The 25,882-nt window shown below is 36.6% G+C and overlaps 1 protein-coding gene across 2 annotated transcripts; it reads right to left on the bottom strand.

The window, feature by feature from the left end:
* Positions 1-2,540: 2,540 nt before the first annotated feature.
* LOC132296390 (uncharacterized) lies at positions 2,541-25,366 on the bottom strand. Of its 2 annotated transcripts, XM_059794597.1 has the most exons (18): positions 24,843-25,364; positions 16,243-16,482; positions 15,083-15,146; positions 14,866-14,995; positions 14,629-14,773; positions 13,761-14,006; positions 13,600-13,684; positions 11,064-11,166; positions 10,439-10,564; positions 10,251-10,364; positions 9,139-9,257; positions 8,913-8,997; positions 8,723-8,815; positions 8,402-8,491; positions 8,090-8,209; positions 7,866-7,957; positions 5,987-6,044; positions 2,541-2,882 (listed from the first exon to the last, which is right to left on the bottom strand). In XM_059794597.1, the coding sequence occupies exons 1-18, from the start codon at positions 25,030-25,032 to the stop codon at positions 2,790-2,792; spliced, it is 2,193 nt and encodes a 730-aa protein (XP_059650580.1). In that variant the 5' UTR covers positions 25,033-25,364; the 3' UTR covers positions 2,541-2,789. The 2 variants fall into 2 exon arrangements, with proteins under 2 accessions (XP_059650580.1, XP_059650584.1); XM_059794601.1 differs by lacking the exon at positions 5,987-6,044 and having other exon boundaries at positions 24,843-25,366.
* Positions 25,367-25,882: the final 516 nt, after the last annotated feature.

Genomic DNA, 25,882 nt, shown 5'->3' on the forward strand with positions numbered 1-25,882 from the left:
TAGCAGCGGCAGTGGAAGGTGGTGGTGCTGATGGAAGTCGATAGAGGTAGTGGTGGAGGTAGAGGTGGTGGTGGTGGTGATGGGGGAAGTCGGTGGAGGTGGAAGTGGCGGCGATGGAGGTGGAGGTGGCGTCAGCGGCGGCGGCGATGGTGGTGGTGATGGAAGTCGATGACGTTGGCGGTGAGGTGGAGGTAGTGGTGGCGACGGTGGTGGTGGTGATGGAAGTTGGTAACGGTAGTGGTGGAGGTGGCGGTAGAAGGCAGTGGAGGTGGCGATGGTGTGATGGTAATGGAAGACAGCTGGTGGCAGTGGTGGAAGGCGACGGTGGTGGTGGAAGGTGGCAGTGATGGTGAAGGCGGCGGCAATGGTAGTAGTAATGGTGACGGTGGTGGTGTCAATGATGGTGGTGGAAGGCAATGACATTGGTTGAAATCAATGGTGGTGGTGGCCACAGTGGAGGTAAAGGTGGCTAAAGGCAGTGTAAGTGGTGGTGGTATGTTGGTTGAAGATGGAAACAATGGTGTTGGTGGCAGTGACAGTAGTGGAAGGCAATGGAGGTGTTGGTGATGACGAAAGTCAGCAGTGGTTATGGTGGAAGGTGGTGGTGGTGGTTTTTGGACTTGAAACATAAGATTTTTTTTTGAGAACTTGATTTTTTTTAAAAAAATATTACTAGGGAATGAAACGGTCATTCCATAGGTCTAATTGTGAAATGGATTTTCATTCCAATGAAATGGCCATTCCCACTTTAAATTGCATACCAAACAAAGGAATGATTGGAATGAGTATTCTATTCCGTTACATTCCTGCATATAACGAAAAATATGAGGAGAAAAAATAAATTATAGATAGAGAAGGAAACCCAGTATAAGTGTTCATTTTTACCTTTTTCTTTTTATTGTCAATTTGTTTAGTTTGTTAAATTTATAAAAGAATAAGGGTTAAGTGCAAAAAAAACCCTCGCTGTATAAAAAATGTACAAAAAACACCCCTATTAGAAAAAAAAAATGTATATAACTCCCTGTATTATCCATCTTTTGAGCAAATTGTCCCCTATTGATGATATTTGTTTCCTGAAATCTAAAAGTACCATTTTTGTGTAACAAGAATGCCCCAACCAATTTTGTATATATTTGAACAGTGAATGGGTTGATTTGGATGTACATGAAGACCTATATAAGGAAATCTTCTCTCTAATATTATATTTCTTTCTCTAAACTATATCTATGGTGCCATTTAGCAATTTGTTTCCAAGAAAACATCATTTTTATTTTTTATTTTTTGATGATACTATATTTTATTTGGTATGTCAAGTAAGAGATTCTGGCCTCTTTACATCAATTTTATTTTTTTTAGAATATTATTTATTTCTATATATATATATATATATATATATATATATATATAAACATGATCTTTCTTGCAAATATTCCTTTCTAATTCTATAACTTCTATATATTTTCCTTCCATTCCTAGAATTCTCCTTCTATAAGAAAATATAATATCTCTCTATAATTTTTTTTTTCTATCTCTAAAATTTTTTCTTGTTGTTGATAGTAAGTATCTCTCTCTAAAATAGAGCACCTGGAACAACAAGCCTCAACAAATTTCATAGTATCAGCAGAGAGCCAGAGAACATAATTGGGAAGATGTTGCTTGATCCGCTCCAAAAAATCAGCAATCCAATTCCAAATTGAGCAGTGGGTTTATTTTATGGAGTACATATAATTATATAGAGTATTGTTATGTTATGGCAAGCGGAGGAGAAATGAATTTAAGATTAATTTTGACATTTTGCCTTTCGCTTCTTTTTTGACATTTTGCCTTTCGCTTCTTTTATCTGCCAAAATTATGGTTTGTCCTTATTTGCACAAATTGAAAAAAGTAAGGGGAGTTTTCCAAACAATAGTGAGTAATTGCACATTTTGTCTATCATGAGGGAGTTTTTTTGCACTTAACCCTAAGAATAAAGGGTAATATGTATTAAAATATAGGACATTCATGTCTTTTTAGTTATTGCTAAGCAGGATTCAAGATACAAATTAAAATTCAAGATTTGTAACACTCACATTAATTTTAATACAAACTTTTGACCATATAACCCTCTTATAATCTTTACCTTACATATCTCTCGGAACATTAATTACCTTACATTTCTCTCCATTTGAGATGGTATTCAATACCGTATATTTTGGGTAACCTCCAGTCATTTTTGGGCAAGACAAGACCAAGGGGCATTCTCTTTTGTGAGAAAGTCTACAATACCCCGAGGATACATGAACACATCGTACCTCTTCCGATCAATGCTCTATTTATTTTGAAAATTCCCCTCTATTATCAATGAAAATAAAAAGCATTGATTAGAAGGAGTACCACGTGTCAACGTACTCCCAGGGTACTATAGACTTTCTCCTCTTCCGTGTGGATTCAATTGGATGAATCTGTCACAATTATTTGTTATGGGCCAATGAAAAGGTACGGTATAATCTGCAAATTGATCAAACGTTCTTTCATTACACATATTATTAGGAATCAGAGCATAGAAAAGGAACATTCCATATAAATTGGACGATGAGCATTCTACTTCTTTGAGTAACTCTGTATTATGGAACTTTGACTTGGGCAGCCACTCTTATTACACTGGTGACATACCAGACCAACTAAAGAAATGACCTCTAGCAGTCTCTCAGACTTATAAACATAAAAGAATGAGAAGAATACAATATCTCCTTTCACTTATATACACATATTCACTCGGAAACACGTTCGTCTTCTGGTGGTAGTGTATTCTATTGCGCTTGCGGTGATGGGTCAATCTCAACTCCATGCTCATTCAACCCACCTTTCTGATGCTTGTTGCTGTTGTCTTCCGTATAACTGCCCTGCTTGCAGCAACGAGAATAATAATAATAATAAAAGAAAAAAAAATGATCCTATGAATTTAGTTGCATAGTGTTTATATCTAGCGCTTCCGAGTTGATCCGTTAATAGTGCAAGAGGAATATAATAGTAGATAGAACGAATAGGTTCCACCCTGTGAGAGCCGCTTTCGTAATTCTAGCAATTAAATCACAGCAAAGCAAACATTAATGTAACATGAAGTAGATTATCCCCTTTTTGGAGCTAATGGTTAAATATTCCCACACTACGCTGATGCAGATTACTGTAATTGGTAAAAGCAAGAATCCCACAAAGATAACATAGTATTTTATTTTCTTTCCGCAAATGATGAACTAAACAATAAACAAAGAGATCCTACGGAAGGAAATTATTATTCCGAAGAAACTGATAAATAGGTGAATAGCAAAAGGTTTGTCAAAATCAGCCAATAAACGGTTTAGAATGAAACTTAATTGGATGACTCGTCAGACCAGGGTCAATGCAGAGAATAAATACTTTTTTTACTGCTCTATTCTCATAAAATGAAAAAAAGTAACTAATGGGACTTGTTGAAAAGTGAAAACATCCGTAATCAGACACCTTGAGTTTTAATAAGCTGCAATCGAATTTCAAAGATGTCCTGATGGTCATTTTCTTTCAAATTATATTTACCAATTTCTTGGTTATAGATCATGAATAAGAGTGGGACACAAATCAACGACAATAAATCAAGCAAATCTGTGACGCTATTTTATAGGGAAAAGTCATCAGAGGGATTTACATCAAAAAACTATTATGCCTATATATGCCGATTAGAGGAATACTGAATATCACAAGACCTTATCAGTCTCTTACACAATATTCCACGGAATATACATCATGATTTTATTTGCAATAAAAAATTAGTGCCAAATAAATTATGTGGTGTATCTTGAGGATGTGAACTGATACTGTTTTCCCTTCTAATTCCAATTGTTTAATAAGAAAGTAGTATGAGACAGTGGTGGGGTATTGGAAACAATTGGTTGCAATTAGACGACCAAGGGAGAGCAAGAGAGGACATCCTTTTTCTTCGTGTTATAGATTATATTAGATAGACTTCAGCAATTGGTTTTAATAAATATTTCAACAAAATGGTTTAAAAAAATAATAATAAGTTGACAAGCTTTCCCAGAAAGCAAGAAGGAAAGGGAAAGCACAAGTGAACAAAACAAACATACAAAACAAGATGACACTGGTTAACAACGAGATTCAATAAAGCTAGCTAGAAGAGAATTAAAATAAATAAATAAAAACAACACATCATTGAGAATTCACCCTTCCCTTAAGACATAGAATCATATTCACAATATTAAATATTTCAATAAACACAAATATTAGCAGAAATTGTCAGAGATAAGTTAGGCATAGGGATGTTTTGTTAGTGTTATTTTAGTATTTTCATTTTTAGGATTTTTTATTTATTTGGTCCTGGTTCACTGATAAACAGAACAGGTGCAGCAATGGTTCTTTTCTGGGATTGTTCTGGAAACTTGGCTGGCTTTCAAACTATATCCGAACAAGGATGAATCAAATAGTAGGATTCTGGGGCACGGTCCTGGAATCTGGGTTATAAAACAAACAACAGTTTCTTTTGCGAATTGTTGGCAGCACTAATCGCAAACAAGGCTTAAGGCTTCACGGTGATGATGAGCAGCAAAGGTGGGTGAGGTGGCAAGATGGTGGTGCTTTGACAACACCACCAAAAAAAACAAAAACATGACAATAGATTCTGATGATGAGAGCGACGGTGGCAACGATTCAATACAGGGAAGGTGATGGCTGCTTTTAAAAAGAGAGAGAGAGAGATGGTGGTACTCCAATTTCTGGTGATGGCAAACAAATACAGAAGAACATAAACAAGGGGATTAAGGACCCAGGGATCCTAAGAGATCAATCATCTCATCCAATGATGAACAACTTACAAACCACCCCCCCCCCCCCCCCCCCCCCCCCCAAAACAAAACAGCATAAAAGACAGCTAATGATACGGTATTCGTACGGGAGATTCCTCCCCCTCAAAAGATCTACTATTACGTTCCTTCCAGATGCACCACCAAACGCATAGTGGTACCGCCCCTCCAAAAATGAATAACGTGAGGACCCATGTAAAAGAAGATGATTGGCAAACAATGTTGTTAACGCCTTGAAGATGGCGGAAAGTTTTTTGAAGGCACAAAGTTTGTTGACAACAGGGGTGGTCAAGTCTGCAATGATGGGCAGTTGGTTGCTGTGCGATGAACAGTGACAGCAGCTGCGGTGGGTTTCGGTGGTATGCGTTACAGATACAGGTGGCAAAGGTGAATAAAAGTCTTCTATTAAGATTTGAAGGGTTTTTTTTCGCCTCTTAGCAAAGATGGCTACTGGCAGTTACTATGACAGAGTTCTGGCAACTGGCGCTTTCTGAGATATATTTCAAGTTTCTTGATTATAGGGTGTTGGGTGTCAACATGACGGTACATGATAGTTTTCTTGTTACGATTGAAAGCATAGTTATTCTCTTTCCCATGATTGGTCACATTCAACTAACACAACACCAAGGGAGGATGACGAAGTACATGAATGAGCAACAATCATAGGTAGGATGTCAAACCAAATTTTATCAGTCATCAACCATTTGAATTGGGACTAAAAGTGTGTAAGACCAATCATTATAACTTGCACTTCATGACATTTACAGGACTAGTCAATTTTCCATTCTTCCTCTCGAGAACCTAAGGGAGACATCCTCTTCAAGTGTAGGTTAATCAGCCTCATTATTTAGGGTTAAAAGAAATATGCCACTTTTGATTATTGAATAATATTTGTGATTTCAGAATTCTCTCGTGTTCTTCTCCCTTCACCTCTTCTCAACCCCTCAACCTTTTCAGTTTCGAGCATCATCTTTTCAATCTACTTTCCCATCCCCTTAGTCTATTTCTCCACCTTTTCTACTCGCATCTCATCCCCTACTTTCTTTCTTGTCCTACATAATCCCTAAAGGATATATATACTGTGGAAAGAAAAAATTAATACCGGACAGAAAGTTGACATATTCAGAATATTTAAAGAAAAACAATGTACTTACTTCTATAGGAAGATTAATGGGAAACAGGTTTATGCTCCTGGGATTAAAATTGATACCTCTGCAAAAAGGGAAGTGACAAGTAAATGAAATAGGCTTTTGCGTGAAAGTCTGTCCTATTATGCCAAATTTCAATGGCTATTTCGGGATATTTGGATGACTTAAGCAAAAAATTATGAATGGATAAGATCAATTAGTATGAAAAGATAATATCAAATCAGAAACTAATCCATATTATTAAACCTCGTCATAAAAATTTAACTAAAGACAAAACACTCGATCAAGAATCTATTCAATTTAAAAACATGCCACCTGCACCACTAAAAAATGAATGGATATAAATGCAACAGATGTAAAGGTGATGCAAATGTTAAAAACATTAGCATTTCAGGAGTTTGGACAGTAGGGAAAATAAAATTTCCTTGACACTTAACTTTTCCAAAAAAAAATTCTTGCAAAACACATAGGAAAATTTTACCTTCTTGAGAAACTATGTTTGAACTTAAAATTATACCCTTTCTTTTTATTTCTTTAAGAGAAAATGGATTTATGCAAGGCAGCCTGGGACGTTAGCAGAAGGGTGGGAAGGTTCCTTGGCATTAATTAGTTTGGAATGGTAGCAGGCTTAGGATATCTATTCAAACTGCCCTACGTCTGCATAACTCCATTCCTTCATTTACTAACCTGAAGAGAAGAGGAATTCCTATTCCATCTATCTACCATAACTGCTTCAATGGGGAGGATTCTCTTGATCCATCTTTTCTGGTCCTCTGGCTATGCTTCTCGAAGGTGTGGGATTGGTTTATTCCTTCCTGCGGATCAGGCAGGTGCCCTAACGTGGTTTATTGCTCATTCTTCCACTTCAAGTATGAAGACTAAGTTATTAAAGTGCTTTTTCACTTCCATCATTTGGCGCATATGGACAGAGAGAAATAGGAGGCTCTGCAATGGCAGTTCTAATTCTCCACATCAGTTAGCTATGGTGACTTGTTCTGAAGGAATTTCAGCTCTAGAACTTCCTTTGTCTGATTTTATGTCTTTGTTCTGAAGTTTGTACTCTGTTTATTCTTGTAGCTTGCTCGTAGCTCAGGAACTTTTCTCTTTTTTAGCCTTTAGTATGCCTTAGGACTTTTATAGATCGGTCTAATCTGATCTTATTTTCATGTACATTATTGTATATCTTCAGTTATTATTAGCCTTTGGTATGCCTTAGTCCTTTTATAGATCGGTCTAATCTGATCTTCTTTTCATGTACATTATTGTAAATCTTCAGTTAATAAAACTCAACACATTTAGGGGAAAAATAAAAATAAAAATAAAAAATGGATTTATGCATAACATTTATGATGAATGGTATAATAGTCCATATTTTTGTCTCTGAATGTCCTAGAAGATTATTTATTAGATTTTCACATTAATTTTATATTTTAAAAAGATCAAAAAAATATTGATTCGAATGTCCTAGAAGATTATTTACTAGATTTTCACATTAATTTTTTTTTTAAAAAAAAGATCAAAAAATATTGATTTCAAACGAATCCATTTAGACTTGTTATTGTAGTTAAAATAAGGATATTTTTTTTTCATAATTTAAAATAAAACAAAATAAGGAAAATTTGGAAATCAATAATATTTTCTTGTAACTTCCTTGCTATCCAAATGGAATTATTCGAAAACTTTATAACAAAATTTCATTCTAACAAAATACATGCTGGCTTTCTTTCAGTTCATTTTTGATCACTTTCAATTTCACTAATTTTTTCCTTCTAACCAAACTGAGACTTAAACTCTTCTAAGGTAGTTTGTAAAAAAAAAAAAAAAAACTCTTCTAAGGTATGAAAGAGATCCATGGTTAATAAATAATAATATGCAGGAACTATACCGGCGAGACAGAACTAGCTGCCACACATATGGAATGAAGAACTCCTCAGGATGGCTTTCTTGTTCATATGTAAAGCGTAATTGAGTATACATCTGTCATGAAAGAAAAAAAAAGACAAAAAAAAAAAAAAAAGGAAAAAAAAAGAAAGAGAATAAACAGAACATGATCAGCAAAAACATTCCCATAATTTGGCAAAATTACTAATACAATCGTTTGCTTCATACCTTCATCCCTTCACCTCGCCAAGTTCTACAATTGATGATTATTACTTGAAGGACTTTCTCCACTGACCATTCTCCATCCATTCTCTGGGCATCCATGCGGCTGTTAAAATAATCCAAGACCTAGAAAAGAAGAAGAGCATCATAAGAAGTTCATATGCACTCTGAAGATCATAATACAATCTTTAAGACATTGATAAGCTTACAGGCAGTCCAGCAAAACTACAACCTAAACTTCCTTATTGATGAATTGCATAATTGTTACAAGGGGGAAAAATCAATTATTTTTGTGGAATTAAAAGCTCCAACACATACTGTAAAAATGTTCTCAAGCAGCTCATTAAAGCGTGGATGATTCTTGAATGGCTGAAAGACCTCCTGCCTATGCATAATTGCATATACAACCTGCCCCATGAATAGAGTGACAAAATCAAATCAAAAATAAAAAAATAAAAAAATAAAAAATAAAAAAAGAAGAAGAAGAAGAGAGAGAGAGAGAGAGAAAAAAAAAACATGGCATGGCATAATGTGAATCATATCTGTAACAGAAAAAAAAAGAAAAAAAAAAAAAAGAGAAAAAAAAAAGGAAGATAGAAATTAATCTTGTATGAATCAGAACAAAATGAATTGATTTACCTCGGGATTCCGTGGCAGGGCATATGTCAGAATTGCATTTAATATTTCCAGAACAATTCTCAGAAAGTCGGTATAAATATGCAATTCCGCTGACTGCAACAATTATAATTTAGTTTAGCAATACAAATAAAATACCTAATAAGAGTGACCATAAAAATCATGATAAGGCGGTGAAGATTATAATCACAACCATATCTTCCGGAAGGCTGTCTTCTCTTGATTCACCATTGCTTATATGCATCTCATTATTTTTCAGATCTGCTAATTTGGTATACCTGGATTCAATAGTACATTAGAAGCAACAGATAAAAAATCAAACTGCAATCCTGGAAAAGTAAAGCCTTCATCAAATATTCAACATATAACCTAAACATGTTGGGGTCAGAGGAACAATAGAGACAGAAACAATCACATACTTGCGCGAGAGCATATCGAAAAGGCTAACCAATCTCTGTGATGCATATGCACTCAAACGGTGGACATGAGGTGCCATGTTTGCCAAAGTTGCAAGGCAATTTGTATGGAGATAAACATCCTGTTTCAATGCTACATGTCATTAAACAATTTGAAATAAATTTGAGAACTCAACTAGTTAAGATACTCAGTTACATTTGACACATCCACCCATATATTTAATATTTGTGGGTATTAATGAATTTTCCAACTGGATAATCGAAATGTTAAAATGTCTAATAATATGTCAAGAATTTATTAAAATAATATCAGCATCCTTTATCTTTTCAACAAGTAAAAGTTCTTCTGCTGTATCTATGGCCATAGCAAGATATATATCCAATAGCCATCAATATACTAATTGGACATAAATATGCTAACAGCTCTAATTGCTCCAGTGATCTTCAGGTGGAAGATTATTCTTCATTTGCAATCAATCATTCTAATTTTCTAATGCAGGGAAACTGGAGAATAGGCACTTAATTACAAACATCAGTCTGTGCAGTTGAGATTTAGAAGGACCAGATTGCAAGCATCAAGCATTCGCAGCCAATGGGCAACAACCTTGGAAGACGTCAGGGGATATGTTTCACCTCCCGTAGCCTCTTCAATTAAATGCTAGTGAAGAAGATACATTGTCATTTGTACCTTTTAATTTCTCTTTCATATGTTATATTCTTTAATTAGGTATTGCATAATAAATGGTTCTCATTCTCGGACAGTTAGACATTCTCCCTTTGGTAACAATCAAAGATATTGAAAATAACAATGAGCATTGGACATTGATGAGGGAATATTTTATGTTCTAATGCAAGTGTCATATTTTTCATAATTCAGAGACTAAATTCCAAAAAGATATACAGAAAACCAATTCACTATGAATAGACAAAAAACTAATTCAATTATTAATTATTAATACGACTAAAAGTCTAAAGAATTCTGTACATGGTGAGATGCTAGATAATGACATTAAGTTACCGTTGTATTAAATATTATGCTGTCTTGAAATGTTTTCCACTAGAAATTGTTAATTATCATAATAATAACAAACTAAAATGAATACATGAAATCGTACCCGCAGCTTAGATAGGTTGTACTTTACAGTCCTTATTAATATTATGACCACCAGAGAACCAAGAGAGATCTGGTGAAGAAGGCGCTCTTGATACCACGGAACACTAGGCAGCATCTGTTCAAATAATATCCTACATTAATGTGATCATAAGAATAAGTGAAGTGTGAGCCTACAAAGACCGTTCTTACAAGCTTATGAATGCTGGCGTTAAAGGAGGAATCCTGGCTTAGTATAAGAAGGATAATCAGTAACATATAGATTTGATTGGAAGTCCTTCTCGAAGCATTATATAGTGTTTCCAGCATGGGCATCAACTGTTGAATTAATTCAAGAAACACAAATTAAATTAGGCTGTGCAATAAATAGAATGATCTAAAGCAAGCAGTAAATATATGATGCCTGCTCATATGACAAAAAGAAATCCAAAAATCTAGCTGCACTTGAGGCTATTAAGTTACACAAGTAGCACAATTACATTTAATAGAAAAGGATTCCAAACAAAATCAGTAGTAACTAACTTCACTCGAAGAAAATGACGCAACTACAATTTATAAACGCTTATCAAGCAGGACCCATAATCGCATAGTGAAAAATCTTTAAAATGTTACAGTCTACCTATATTGCAATGATATATTTGATGAGAATTTTCTGCACTGGTTTTACACAAAGTAATTATTATTATTATTTTCCATTTACTAATTTTCTTTATTTTACACAAAGAGGATGGGAAGGGCGGGGACAAGGGATTGTGTTCAGATTGTCTGAAACTCAACAGCATCAACTATAAGAGGGAATTAGGATGCTAATTTGTACCAGTGTATCCAAATCAGTTCGCACTAAAACATAATCCAGAAAGTCCGAGTTCCCATGCACCAGAGAATAAAGCAGTAGGACAGCAGTCTCATCAGCCAAGCACCTGAGACAGAACCTGTTAAATTATACTCCGAGAGAGAGAGAGAGAGAGAGAGAGAGAGAGAGAGAGAGAGAGAGAGAGAGAGAGCATGCAGATAAACACAATTTAGAGAGAGAGAGAGAGAGAGAGAGAGAGCATGTTTTTACAATTTCAAATTCTGTCAAGGATTATGCCCCAAGGTGAGTGTTGAGGTAGTTATTTATGAGTTGTCGATACAACTAAAGGTGCTCACAAACTTTCCATAATAATGTGAGAAATAATTATGAGTTGTCCATACAGCCAAGCACACACACACTTTCCATATTCACACAAAGCCCATTTTTCGGGTCAAAACCGGGTTGCATAACAAATTTCAGGCCACATCACACTATGTATACATATGTTGTAACAACAGGAAATTCAATGAAAAATACAGAATTCTTCTCTTACTCATAAATTCCTAGTCTCGGTATTTTTTTTAACATGGTATCAGATTGATTCTCTCCCTCTCTCTCTCTCTCTCTCGGCATCTTTTGTTTACTCAGATTTTGTCTCTCTCGCTCATTTCTTTGCATTTGTTCTTTCATCTTTTGCTTATTCCAATTTCTTTTCTAAATGGATACAAAACAAGTCTCTACTCCTTGGGTCAATGACCAGTATCAAATTGAAGGGCTCAAATTCCCTTCAATAGTCTCAGGCAGTAGAAGTGTTCTTGAGGGCTCGAGGGAAACTATCTTATATTCGGTCACCCAAACCTACAGATGAAAAACTCATTGAAGCGTAAAAAGGAAGATGCACAAATCATGACTTGGTTGTGGAATAGTTTAAAATCCAACATCTTCAACAATGTATCGTTTCTGAAATCTGCCAAGGATATTGGGAGACTCTTAAGGACATGTACTCATTGGATAAAAATATTTCTCGCATCTATTAATTGTAACAGCACATTTTTAATCTCCAGCATGGAGATTGCTCTGTCGAAGAATATTATTCTGAACTGAAAGGTACTGGGAAGAACTGAATGTTTATCAGCCATTGACAGCAGACTTGGAACAACAAAATCAGCACAGAGAGGAATTCCGGGTGGCAAAATTTATCTCTGGTCTTAAACCAGAGCTTGGGTTCAGAGAGCCTCCATTCATTCTCCTGCTCCTGGGAAGGAGGATCATTCTGTTCTTGTTGCTCCTGCCGAATGACATCATACTCCTCGTGGAGGATTAGCAGGTCGAAGTTCTTCAAACCCCAGACGTGGTGGTAATCGAGGAGGTAAAGGGGGTCGAGGAACCAATAAGTGTACTCATTGTGACCGGAATAATCATTCTGTTGACTACTGTTAGGAACCTCAAAACAATCCAGCTTGGGCAAATCAGGCATCGGTTCAGGGGGAGAACAATACCTCTACTACAGAATAATAGGTTGTTCTTTCTAAAGCCGAGTATGATTGATGATTAAATGTGCATATTTGTCTTCCACCTGCACAGTTACTGTAGATGCTTCGGGTAATATTTTTCTTCATACCTCGTCTAATCTTCTATCCTTCCACATATTTCCCATGTTTCCTTGCCTACAATTGTTACTATAGCAAATGGTACCAAATCTCCTTTTAATGGCATTGGTACTGTTTGCTCCTCAAATCTAACATTCTTGTGAGCTTTGCACCTTCCTCAATTTCCGGAAGACTAATTTGTATGGAAAGTAGGGGACTGAGAGGGCAACAAGAGCTAGCATGGATTGAAATTATTAGAAATATTTCTAAGTAGTTAAACATTATAGGAGAGATGACTTGTAATAGAAAAGAATGGTAAAATAAGAATTCATGTGGCCGACCCTATTCATATGGAGATTAAGGTAAGGAATGCGATGATGATAATCTGATATAATAAACTTCAAATATTATTGATGAATATCCAAAACATAGATATTGGACACATATCCCATACTCATATTGAGTATCGTGTGCATCGTACATTTTATAAGAGTCAATTACATGGGAAATAGGTGCAATGAATCCCATATGTCCACCCCTTCCAATACCCAGTTTGGTGGGATCGACAATGGTACTGGCCTTTCAGTCTAAGTTTAAGAAACAAAATAGCCAATTACATTGGGTTATTGAGGTTTATTCTGTGAAGATCTTTAAATTTCAAATCTATTGACAGAAAATCGCTGTTAACAATTATGTTGCATCAGAGGACACAATGTTATAATTTAACATAACTAAATCATCAAACTTTACAAAACATGTTCTTTTCTTAAACAGTTACAAAATAAATGAGCTCTATTGGAAGGAGCATATATCCAAATTAAACCAAAAGATTAATTTCAATTCATTAAAATACAATAAAAATGGAAGGCATAGTGCAATGATACCATTTACAGGAACAAAGGTCATTTCCTCTTCACATGGCTTGGGTTTATCAATACTATTCATTTATTGAAATATAAGTACACACTTACATGCCAAGACTATCAAAGAGAGAAGCAAAAGGTAGTCTCACAAGGGGACCATTGTGTGCATTCCCCTCAATATCCATGCGATCAACTGCAAGTGGGCAACAGATTTACTTACACCATTGGAAGTGAAACAAAATTAAATAGTACAAGATAACGAATCTTACGTTCAGTATCCTTAGCATTTTCTAAGGCCTTGCAGTAAGGGTTTTCAGAAAAATACGGATTTTCTTTCAGCAGAAGATCTGAAGTGGCACTGTCATCACTTCTATCTTTCATGGATTCTACCAAAACACATTTCCGATAATGAATGAGAATAAGTAAAACATGAAGACTGCTCTCTGCCAATGGACTTCTTGAAGCTTCGGGGCTTGTACTGACAAAGTAATTAAATGGAAAAAGCACAAAATTTGCTGCAAGTCAAAGAAAAAATTTAGAAGCTTTTATTGGTTAAGTAAGCCAAAAGTCAACCATAAAAGAGGAGGAAAATAAATAAATAAATGAACTGAAAGAATCCTCAATTAAAAATAATAAAAGTAAAATAAAAACACAACATTCTGAAAAAGAATATGAAAGCTTTTGATGTGAAATAGCTACTAAATGTACCAATATTTTGAGGACGATGTTATAAATATGGTGAATGTGACTGGGCTAAAACCATGGAAAAGAAATAATTCTAGTGCCAAAAAGCAGAGAAAATATATTAATTAGAGTCAATTATCATAGTGCACAAATAGATAAGAAGAGAATGGAAACTTAAAATCACAAACACACACACACACACATTAAATAAAATTGAAGCTGGGAAGGATGTTGAACATATAAACATTTTTTATGGCATAACCAAGAGGCTCAAGCATCTCAGCCAACAATTTGGTAACCTTGAGACAAAATGAGGAAAAAAAAGAAAAAGAAGTGGTTTTAGTCACCTGTAAGGCTGTTCAGTCCGATATCGAAGTGTTTTAAAAAGATAAACATACATGAAAATAAAAGCAATATTTATAAATACAATGAGCATTAACAAAATCATCATACCAGCTGCAGACCCAACTCTCTGTAAAACACCAGGCTGATTTCCTTCAGAAAATATAGTATAAGATGCACTATTTAAGGGAAAGCGAGGTTGGGTGATGTAATTAACTAGCAATTTGCGAACAACCAAACCAGCCAAAGAACATTCCTGCAAATATTACCACAATTTGACGAACCAAAAATATTTATTATGAGACTCATAAATTTTTAATCAACTTATATAGGTACAGTCCTTCTCACCTGAACCATGGCCGCATCAATGAATGGCTGAACATCTTTCGGTCCTGGTGATGGCCCAGAAAGAAGCTGAGTTGACATGGCAACCAGCAAGAAGTTGAGCAGTTCGTGGTGCAGAAGATATGTGTTGGGACTTGCAAAAGAAAAACAAAAATATGAACTTAGGAAAAGTAAATATGATCTCAAAATTAAGAAACATACTAAATGATTCATAACATACCTTACATCTACTTTGCCAAGAAAGACAAGCACACTATGCATGACAAAATTTTCAATGTTTTGATCTGTGCAAATTAAAAGCACAAAAATGAGGCTCATAAAGTTGCTTACTGGAGAGCAAGAGAAAAGAATATATATATATATATAGTCCAAAATAATGTATATGCAATAATGAACTTGAAAACTAAAAATTTGGAACAAACTTTAGTAAATCCACTTGCAAGACAAAGATTTCAAATGTTGATAAATATAAGAAGGGACCACTACGATGGTGACAAAATTATGAGAGCAATCCAACTAAACCAAAATTCATCATGAAATTCGAGTTGACGATTCCTAAGTGAAACATAAACTTTCTTTGAGCTTCAATTAACTCCATGCTTTTGAAATAATTATAGAGTTAAACGCAAAATTACAGGGCCCAACTGATACCAAATCCAAAAGCTGATTTTGATTTGTTAAAAAAATTAAAAAGTAAAATAGCAGAACCTGTAAGGCAGGTCATAATTTATAGAAGTGTTCGTAGAAAATGGTTTTCTAGAATTATCTAAAAGCACGTCATTTTCAAATGAAGTTCAGAAATATTTTCACATTTCAAAAAATAAGGTCCAATCAGAACTAAAAACAGCATGAGAAGTGCTGCAATTAAAAAACTTTGTATTGTTTCATTTCTATTTTATTTTTTTTCAGAAATGAGAACTGCTTTAAGAATCTTGTTCATAGAGTAGTATAAAAGAAGCCCTTAGTTTAAAGTGAAACAATATTATACCATGCAAAGGTGAAAAGTACAACAATCATTCTTGCATCCCTATTCCCTAATTTGAAATTTAATAAAGTTTATTTGTGACCATAAAATATGTAAGGACAACTTCACCTTCTTTAACAAATAATCGGTTGCCGTAGCCAAGGGAACCAGGCTAATTGGCTACATCTAGAAAATTGTACACTAAGACCATAAGTTTGTAATCATCACCAATCAGACCCTTAGTAGAGTCAGGCTAGCAAGGTAAAGCAATTATTTAAGATTTGCCTAATGCTTTGGCAAATTCCTGATACTTGCTGAATTTATTTAGCCAAAGAGAAAAAAATATATAATCATAACTGACCAATTGAAAGTGACCTTGGCAAAAATATGAACTTTAATAAGGTGAAGTTAATTACCTCTAGAAAAATGACTTGGTATTTCTTCACTTTCATCTAGGGATAAGTACAATTCCTCGACACGGTCGCTTTTGGCATTTTCAATTAAGTACTTCAAAAATACAGATGAGATGTATATTGCGTTAACGGCCTTCATAAAAGCAGAGGACGGTACAGCAGAAGTAGAAACAGGCTCTTGCAAACACCATGCTAAGTGAATCAAGATTTTTGCAAGGTGCTTTGTGTAATAGTTATTCTGTGCTGCAACAAACGATGAGAAAATATTTCTCTTACAAAAGATTTAGAAATCAAGTAAATATTAGCAAGAATCTCAAGAATCATGAGATGGAAAGATAAGACAATAGTGTTCATTATACCATCTTAAATTTGAAACACACATAAAGGCAGTCAATACAATGATAACAAGTACATGTGTAAAATCCTTTTTATAGTAGCCAGTATCAATCTGACCACTTCTGTATCAATCATATTGTATTTTGCATCAAAGTACAATTTGGGGGAGGAAAAAGAGAGAGAGAGAGAGAGAGAGAAGTCAAAAAGACATACAAAATTAATTTGGTACAAATAAGATAAATTAAATAACAGAATGACGATTATTAAAACAACAAACTAAGTATCAACGATTCTTTCATTCAACATTGAAATTAAAATTAGTGATATACTTTTTCAAAATATGAAATTTCAGCTTGTAAATATTTTTGTCTCATTGGACAGAGAAACTAGGGTTTGCTCATCCATTCGTGGAGGTAGCTCGGCTGCCAAGACTTTTAAGAGATAGCTGATAGCAAAGCCGTCATCTCATTGTCATCAAGAGGGCATTGTTTTGACGTGGCTAAGAGAGGACATGCCTCAAACCTGTTTGGTGGGCAAATTCAACAGAAAGGGGGTAGTCTGGAGCAAATTGAAGCATTGGCTACCAAGGCTTAGAAGGTAGCCTCTGGTGTAGGAATATCTCCATTGCCAGGTTCTCAACTCCTTTTCCGACCACCATCTCATCAATAAGCAGTCAGGGTGCTAATGGAAGCGAAGTGAAATTTGGCGGACACAAGATTACTCTTGGACGTGTTTTCCTTTTGAGTAGGAGGAGGAGGAGAAGGATTTGTTGTATGGCCTGCTACTTCATATGTGGAGTCAAGTTTTTCTTTTCTGATAAGTACATTTAATTAAAGAAGTGCTCAAGAGGGGAGTAGCCAAAGAACAAAGCATACAAAAAAGAAGAACAGTTATACTTTCAAACTGCCTACAAACTCCAAACGATGCCCACAGATTTACAATTTCACCAATTAATCTTAAAAAATAAAAAATTCATAGGTAGACCTGCCAATGGATCGATTTTTTATTAGAATCCAATCTGATAACTCGGATATGGATTGAAGATTTAATCCGATAACCCATTAACGATCCGAATCTGATAATCTGTTAGCTAAACAAATTGGATATGTAATATGGTCAATCGACTCAATCCAATCCGATAATAATCCGATCCGAAATAATATTTTATATAATATGTTAAACCTATATAATATAATTTTATGATATATAATATTTACATATTATAAAATTATTCTTATCATTATTTTCTCCTCCTCTTCTTCCCTCTATTTTTTATTACTACTAAATGTTTATTCATTAAAAAAGAGTTAAGGATCTAATTTTCTTTTCTTTTTTCTTCCACATTTTATTTTTCTTTTGTTTTCTATTATTTTTATTCTAATCATTGTTTTTAAGTCTCTTTTGACATTAATTTCTTTTCTTTTCTTTTCTTTTCTTTTTTTAAAATTAACCCTCATTGGATTGGATAGGATATCCGTTTAATAACAAATCGGTTATGGACTCATTCACAATATATCTACTCATAATAGTATTTTTAAGAGACCAAAAAAGGAGTTTCCTCCCAGTCAAAAGACCTCCTATTCCTACCAATTGGCCATCAGCCCAATGGTATAACCTTCCTACCCTCAAAGAGGAAGGGATGGGTTCCAGCCCCCGGCGTTGGCAATGTGTGTGTGAGTACTTTACCTGATCAAAAGATATAAAAATAAAGACCTCATATTCCTCCTCTCCACAACCCCCACAAAAAAAAGGGGATTGGCTCTGCAAGCATCACGGGCAGCTACCCACTATACACCCTCTCCAAGCCTCTATCGTATCCACTATGAAACTAGATAGAACCCAACAAACTCCAAGAATAGAAAAGAACATGGCCTAGACATCACGCACCGCAGTGCAATACAAGAGGAGATGGCTCACCTACTCCTCAATCTTTTTGCACATACAACACCAATTCACAATAATATGTCGCCTCTTCCTTCCAAATACTCCCAAGTGCAACTGTCCAGGCAAAAAAGAAGCCACCTTTAAGGGGGCGTTCGATCTCCAAATGGCCTTCCAAGGAAAAGATGAACCCCGAGCATCCAAAAGGCACTAATAAAAAGATCAAAAAAGAAAAAAAAAGATCGCATCTAAAAAACCCCTTCCGTGAACCTGACCAAATCAACTCATCAACCCCAACCCCCTCCACCTCCTAGCTATACAGCAAACTATAAAATTTTCTATCTCCCCGCCTCCCACTCATGAAGATTCCTCTCAAACTGCACATCCCAAGTCCTCCTTCCGCTATCTTGACGATAACAGTCACCGACTAGAGCCTGCTTGTCTGTAGCGAAAACTAGCAAGCAAACAGTCTCTCCCTGCACCAATGGTCTGCCCACAGCCAAACAAACCTCCCACGTTTCACCCTGAACTGAATGTGTTTGGAAATGCCTGTGGTGGTTTCAAGGGTGTGGAAGCCGAGACGAGAGGGTCAGAGGGTGAATGATGGAAGTGTGTAGTCATCAAAGTGAAGGATAGGGGCTTGATTCAACAAACAATTTTGGTGAATGATGAGATGTGTCATTAGGTATCTCTTTCAGCAGAGAAATTTCCTGAGTTAGTTCCGTTGTCAATGTCTTTAGAGGGTAAAGATGAAGCTTCTCTTATGAAGGAGGATGAAGTTGGGAGTGAAATCAAGAATGGCAATTAGAGAGAGGGGTCGAACGGAGAAAGTAAAATTGAGATTTACCGTTGCAAGGACGCTCACTTATGGGAGGTATGGGATGACAGGTGGAAGTGGGAATATGAAGCATAGAGAGGGCTACATGGAGGACGACGGTGGTCCAAAGTCTTATTGTGGGGGATAGCTAGAGGCCACTGAAGTTCAAAATTGGGTAGGTTGCGTGGGAGGGAGGTGGTTGTTAAAAAAGGTGTTCGGGTGGGTCGTGAGATAGTAGCCCATATTGGCAAGGCTAGTGGGCTAGGTCAAGCAAGTTTATAAACTCAGTTCATTCATCTTATAGAAGGTATAGGCAAGGATATGGGTGGTGAAGCAAGTGTGAATGCTAGGCCCAAGACCACGGGGAGGGGCCATTGGAGAAGATGAACCCACTATGTAGTGGGATGTAATTCCGATACAAAATGAAACCAATTCTGAGGACAAATTTTTTAGAAGATGTAGGATGCAAGAGGTAACATCGTGAGGAAGAAGATGGGGAAAATGAAGCACATTACAGTTATGGAAGACATTATGGAGGAAGAGACAATAACCATTTGTGTAGGGAAGGGGATTAGGCTGGAGAAGGGTTGTGTTGCAACATTAATGTAGGATTTGAAACTCAATTGTGGTAAGGTGACGATGAAGGTAAAGGCAACGGGGCCACGAGGTGATGCCATGGCCGATAACATTGATGGTAGCTCCAATGAGGGTTGTTCTACTGCAACAGCTTGGCGAATGGACAATTTTTTTTTTTCCTAGTTGGTACTCACACACACATGCCTCCACCGAGGTTTGAACCCCTTACACAATTCCATAGAAAGTGGTGATGAGCAGGAGATGCAGTTGGCTACTTCTAAAGAACAACAAGTCCTAGCCACTAGAGGAGACAGAGAGGATAACATGGAGGATCGAACTAGGAATTTGGTGATGGCCATCAGTGGTGATACAAACAAGAACCATGGATTGACTTTCAAAGGGAGTGAAGAAAAGGCCCACGCTTTGTTCCAATCCATGGATAATGATTCAAAAACAACTAGAATCAACTGAGGTTATAACGGGAAGAGGAGTACATCAGGGGGGGGAGAGAGAGAGCTCAGTTTTCTTTTTCTTTTTTTCTTTTTTATTATTATTATTTTTTTGGATAAGTAAAGATTCATTGAAAAGTGCGCTCAAGCGGGGAGCACATCCCACAAAACAAAATGACCAAATAGGGCCCTAATCTCTCAATATGTCAAAAAAATCCAGTATCTCCCCCAAAGATTTACAGTTTCTCCCATAAACCCAACAAAAGGGAGAATTAAGAACAGAAAACTTAAGCACCCCTATAGAAATTTCCTCACCGTCTAAGGGTGTCCTATTTCATTCCTTCCACAAGCTCCACCAAATACACAAACGTGCCACCCTCCAAAAGACCTGGGCTTGGGAGCCCACTGTACATCCTCTACAAGCCTCCATCAAGCTCCTCAGAGACAAAGGCATGGCCCAAAGTGTTGGGGTCCACCCACGTTATACCGTTATAACATACGTAATGTGATGTGAAGACGGTGATAAACTCTTTATCTTCTGGGTTATCTCATACTGGAGATTGTTAGAGGATTACTTTCATTGTATTTTGAAAGGGTGTGACTCTTGTATAGAGGACTACTTTTATTGTATATAAAAGGACTCACGTTGTGTGGAGAAAGTAGAGATTGAGATATTTAGGTTTTCCTTGTGAGTGATTGGGGTACAAAAGGGTTGACGGTGGTGAGTCATATCTCTGTTTAATCCTCTATCCTTGTACATTTTACAATCTTGAGTGAAAATTTTTTTTGTGGACGTAGCCCTGATTTTGGGTGAACCACGTATATCTCATGTGTGTTTTCCTATGATTTGTTTTCTGTGAATTGTATGGTTGTTTGCTACGTGGGTTATTGTTTTATTTCCCAACAAGTGGTATCAGAGCCATAGGCTTACACACGTTGTTTGATAAAAAAATTCTTGATCTAGATTTTTTATCATAACTTTGGTGTTGGATGTATTGGGTGTGACAATCATGTGCAAAGAAAACATTGAAGATGGGGAATCTACTCTCCTGTCTGATGATAAGAGGAACGACCGTGGATCTAACAATAACAGGTCTAGATCAACGGGCGGGCCATAGATGCCGAGGCCACATCTAAAAGGACTATCCCCGTGAAAAGGGAAAGGAAGATGACGACAAGAATGATGCATCTACCATACGTGCTTCAGACTTTGGAGATGTACTCATAATCTCCCAAGGTAATACTCTTTCTCAACATGATTGGATATTAGATTTGGGTTCTACAAACCATATTTGCTCCGTGAAAAATTATTTTGATTCGTTTCAAGAACTTAAGAATAGTTCTTTGACTATTCCAAATGGTGATACGTGTGCTGTGAATGTTGTGGGAATCGTAAAAATCAAGATATTTGATGGAGTGGAACGCACTATGGAGAACGTTGCCTACGTACCAAAATTGCGGTGTAATTTGATATCCTTGAGCCGTTTGGATTCCATGGACTGCAAATGTTCCATTGAAGGGGGAGTCATGAAGATTACAAAGGTCTGCATGGTATTGATGCGAGGAGAAAAAAGAGGTGGATTATATCATTTGGTGAGGGGTACCAATGGTACTCGGACTTCGATAGCTGATTGGAAATGGGCACGTGAAAGCAAGATCTTGCGACATGTCTCGGAGATAATGTGTTTCCAGACAAATGATGATGAGTTGAAAATTCCTGCTTGTGAAGGGGTCTCTATGGTGTCCCCTTTCAGAGTCACTTGATCATGCTGACTTGGTTCAACTGCACGTATTGTATGCATTAGCCATAAAATCAAGGTGTTTAGATTTGGTTCGGGTTATGTGTAGCTGGTATACAGAAAGCCAGTGGAGTCAGTGGACTGCTTGTTGATTTGCAAGTAGGAATCTCGTGCATTGAGATTTGTGAACTTTGTCTAAGGGGGAGCCAAGGACTTGAAGAGGTTTGCACTCAGCAGGTGTGCTCGGTGATTCTCTTCCTCGTGGGTGGAGGGGGAGATTGTTGGGGTCCACCCACGTTATACACGTTATAACATACATAATGTGATGTGAAGACGGTGATAAACTCTTTATCTTCTGGGTTATTTGATATGGGAGATTGTTAGAGGATTACTTTCATTGTATTTTGAAAGGGTGTGACTCTTGTATAGAGGACTACTTTTATTGTACATAAAAGGACACACGTTGTGTGGAGAAAGTAGAGATTGAGAGATTAGGTTTTCCTTGTGAGTGATTAGGGTACAAAAGGGTTAAGGGTGGTGAGTCATATCTTTGTGTTATCCTCTATCCTTGTACATTTTACAATCTTGAGTGAAAATCATGTTTGTGGACGTAGCCCTAATTTTGGGTGAACCACGTATATCTCCTGTGATTTGCTTTATGTGAATTGTATGGTTGTTTGCTGCGTTGGACAAATTATCCCTAGCCACTAGGTAATTCAAAAGAATATGATTTTTTATTTTTTTGATAAGTAAAGATTTTATAAAAAGCATTCATGTGGAATTCACTTTGACCTCATCTCTCTTGCATGAAGGACACCAATTCACTTTGACCTGTTTCCTCCTCCTCCTCCTCCTCAAGTTATCCAGCATCAAAATCCTCCCCAAAACTGCCATTCACACAAAAAACCCACTTTGAGAGGAGCCTTGGTACACCACACAGCCTTCTATGGGAAGACAAGCCTGATAGCACCAGAAAGGTCTCTATATAAAGATTGATGTCAAAGCTCCCCCGAGATGAGACAATCCACACCTAAGAGTCGGGCCCAACCCCATCCACCTCCTAACGATACACCAAACCCAAGAATTCTGCGACATCCTCCAACTCCCAATCCTGAAAATGCCCCACAAAACGCATATCCTAGGTCGTCCTACTGATAAAAAGCCGATAACAGTCAGCAACCAATGCATGTCTGTCCATGACAATCCTAAACAATGGTATGGAGGGTGATGGAGGAAGGAAGGGGGAGGAGAGATGGTTTCCATATGAAGGTCAAAATTTATTCCCGAACGTCCGGAGTCTAAATGACCAGGGTAAAAGGACGGTGGTTAAGATGGCTTTAAGGAAGTGGGGTGCTCAGGTGGTTTGTTTGCAGGATTCCATATAGAGTGCAATTTCCAATGGAATTGTTAGGAGTCTTTGGAATGGCTGACATGTAGATTGGGTGACCCTGGATGTTAAAGGAACTATAGGATGGATTTTTTTTTTGATAAGTAAATATGTATTAGAAAGCGTTCAAAAGGGCAACGCATCCTAAGAGCAACACAAAGGCTGCAGCCAGGAAGGGCCTAATAACCCAAGGAGCCCAAAAAAATGACTATTTCCACTATAGATTTACAAATTCTCCCCATAACCCAACAAAAAAGATAACAAACAATAAGAAATTTTAGAGACCCAATAGGAGATTCATCTCCATTAAAAGATCTTCTATTCCGCTCCATCCAAATGAACCTACCAAACACAAAAAGGTGCCACCCTCCAATAAACAATGGGTTTCTTAAGTGTTTTTTTTTTTTTTGATAAGTAGGGTTTCTAAAGTTGATGTGAAAAGGGGGAGATAAGTAATCTCTTGTATACTTTCTTTCAAGGAGGAGGATGGCTCACAGGCTATATAGATTCTTGGCTTCATGTGATTAGGAAGAGAATTCCCCGGATGTTGTGCAGGTAACAATGGCTAGGGTAATGTCGGATCATATTCCATTATTGTTGGATTGTGCTGAATTAAGGAAAGGAAAATCTCCCATCAGATTTGAGAACATGTTTTTTTTTTTTGATAAGTAAATATGTATTAGAAAGCGTTCAAAAGGGGGAACGCGTTCCAAGAGCTGTACAAAAAATGAAATAAAGGAAAAAGAAGACCGGACCCAACGACCCCAAAAAGTCCATAATCTCATCCAAAGAAAGATTTGAGAACATGTAACTTTGAGCAGCTGACTTCAAGGACATAATAAAGGTTTTTTGGGAAGGTTATCAGGTAAGGAGAGCTCCAGCTACACTCTGCATAAACATAGTCTGTTGAAGGTTGGGAGTTTAGTAATCTGGAGCGGGAGAAAGATTATTAGCTGAGATACAGTGTTTCTCAAAAGAATAGAAACAATATGAAAAAAATAGAAACAATAGATGAGGTGGAAAGGCACTGAGACCCCTAGGTTGTGACATAATTTTCAAACGTCAAGCAGACAAAAATCACATTATGAAAAAAATTATAGGACAATTTTCATGAAGACAATCAACAAGGGTTGTGCGTTTATCACTTAAAAAACACAGTGTTTCTCAAAAGATTGTGAGCCTAGACAGTGAAATGATCCATTGGATTCTAGTATCAAAATTTGAAAGACATCAAATGCAAACTCCAAAATCCTTATGGCAACAATCCACCAAGTTAGGCAGGTAATAAGCAAATTTACATAATGAAACTAGAAGGCAATTTACAAATTAAATGAAATTATAAACTTAAAAATGAAAAAATAGACTTCGAATATATATATATGAAAAAAATATTAATAACCGATAACAAAGCTACTGACCAAAGACTTCGCACGCTTGATGAACACGGTCAGTGGGCCAATAAAGATTGAGAGGTAGCTCGAGCAATTTCTGCCAGTAATCTGAAGCGAGAGGGAACGATTTCTCGCCCACGAAAGTCCCAATTAGGTACTCCGCCGTGTCTTGCGGCCGCGCGCTGCCGCTGCGCGGCGTTGAAGGCACGGCCCCCATTAACGACTTGGAAACACTCTCTCTCTACGATCAAAATCTCGAACTCAGCCGATCTTCAACACTCAATTGATCAACACCAATGGCATTGCAGATTGATAAATTTGAGAGAACAACCTTGAAAAATAATGAGGCCGAGATCGGAGCTACGGATCGGCTTGCTTTTGTCCTGACAGAGATTTAAACCGTCTTTGGATGCTCTGGTTTAGCACAAACGAAGAGAGGCTTAGAAACGAAGGTTTTACAAAGACTTCAGAAAGAGAGAGATGTAAACCGACAGGACTTTTTCAGAGATGATAAAATGCGTTCTGTTAACTACAGAGAATATGATCACAAAATGAGACGCATTAGTTTCACCAACTTGACGTAACTGCCCTCTAAATTCACATTCTTTGATGTAGGAGTACATTTTTGTTTTTTTTTAATGGTAAAGTACAGCTACACAAACTTTTGACAAAATGACTGTTAGGGAAAATTTACTTATTTTTAAAATAAAAATACTCCTTAAAAGTTAAAAAATAGACAAAAAAAACTCCCTTTACACGAGAAATTAACCAAATTACTCTTTGACAGTTTATAAGACTTTTTAAACTTTACAATTTAATAAATTGAAACAATCTACCCTAGGGCTGTAACTCGGGAAGGTTGAGCGGGTTTGAGGTATAATTTGAGCCCAACCCACCATATAAAATGCTAAACCCAAACCCAACCCTAACTCTATCATCAAGCCTAACTATTAGAACCGAGCTCAACCCATCCTTCTACTTTTAAATTCAGACTTGCAACTCGGGTTTAGATTTTGTGTTAAAACTTTGGGTTAATTTGGGTTACTCATATGACTAATCTTCACACC

The sequence above is a fragment of the Cornus florida genome, unplaced genomic scaffold, assembly GCF_030987335.1.
Source record: "Cornus florida cultivar Cherokee Brave unplaced genomic scaffold, ASM3098733v1 CherokeeBrave_3.0.0_Hap2_Chr01, whole genome shotgun sequence".
Taxonomy (NCBI): domain Eukaryota; kingdom Viridiplantae; phylum Streptophyta; class Magnoliopsida; order Cornales; family Cornaceae; genus Cornus; species Cornus florida.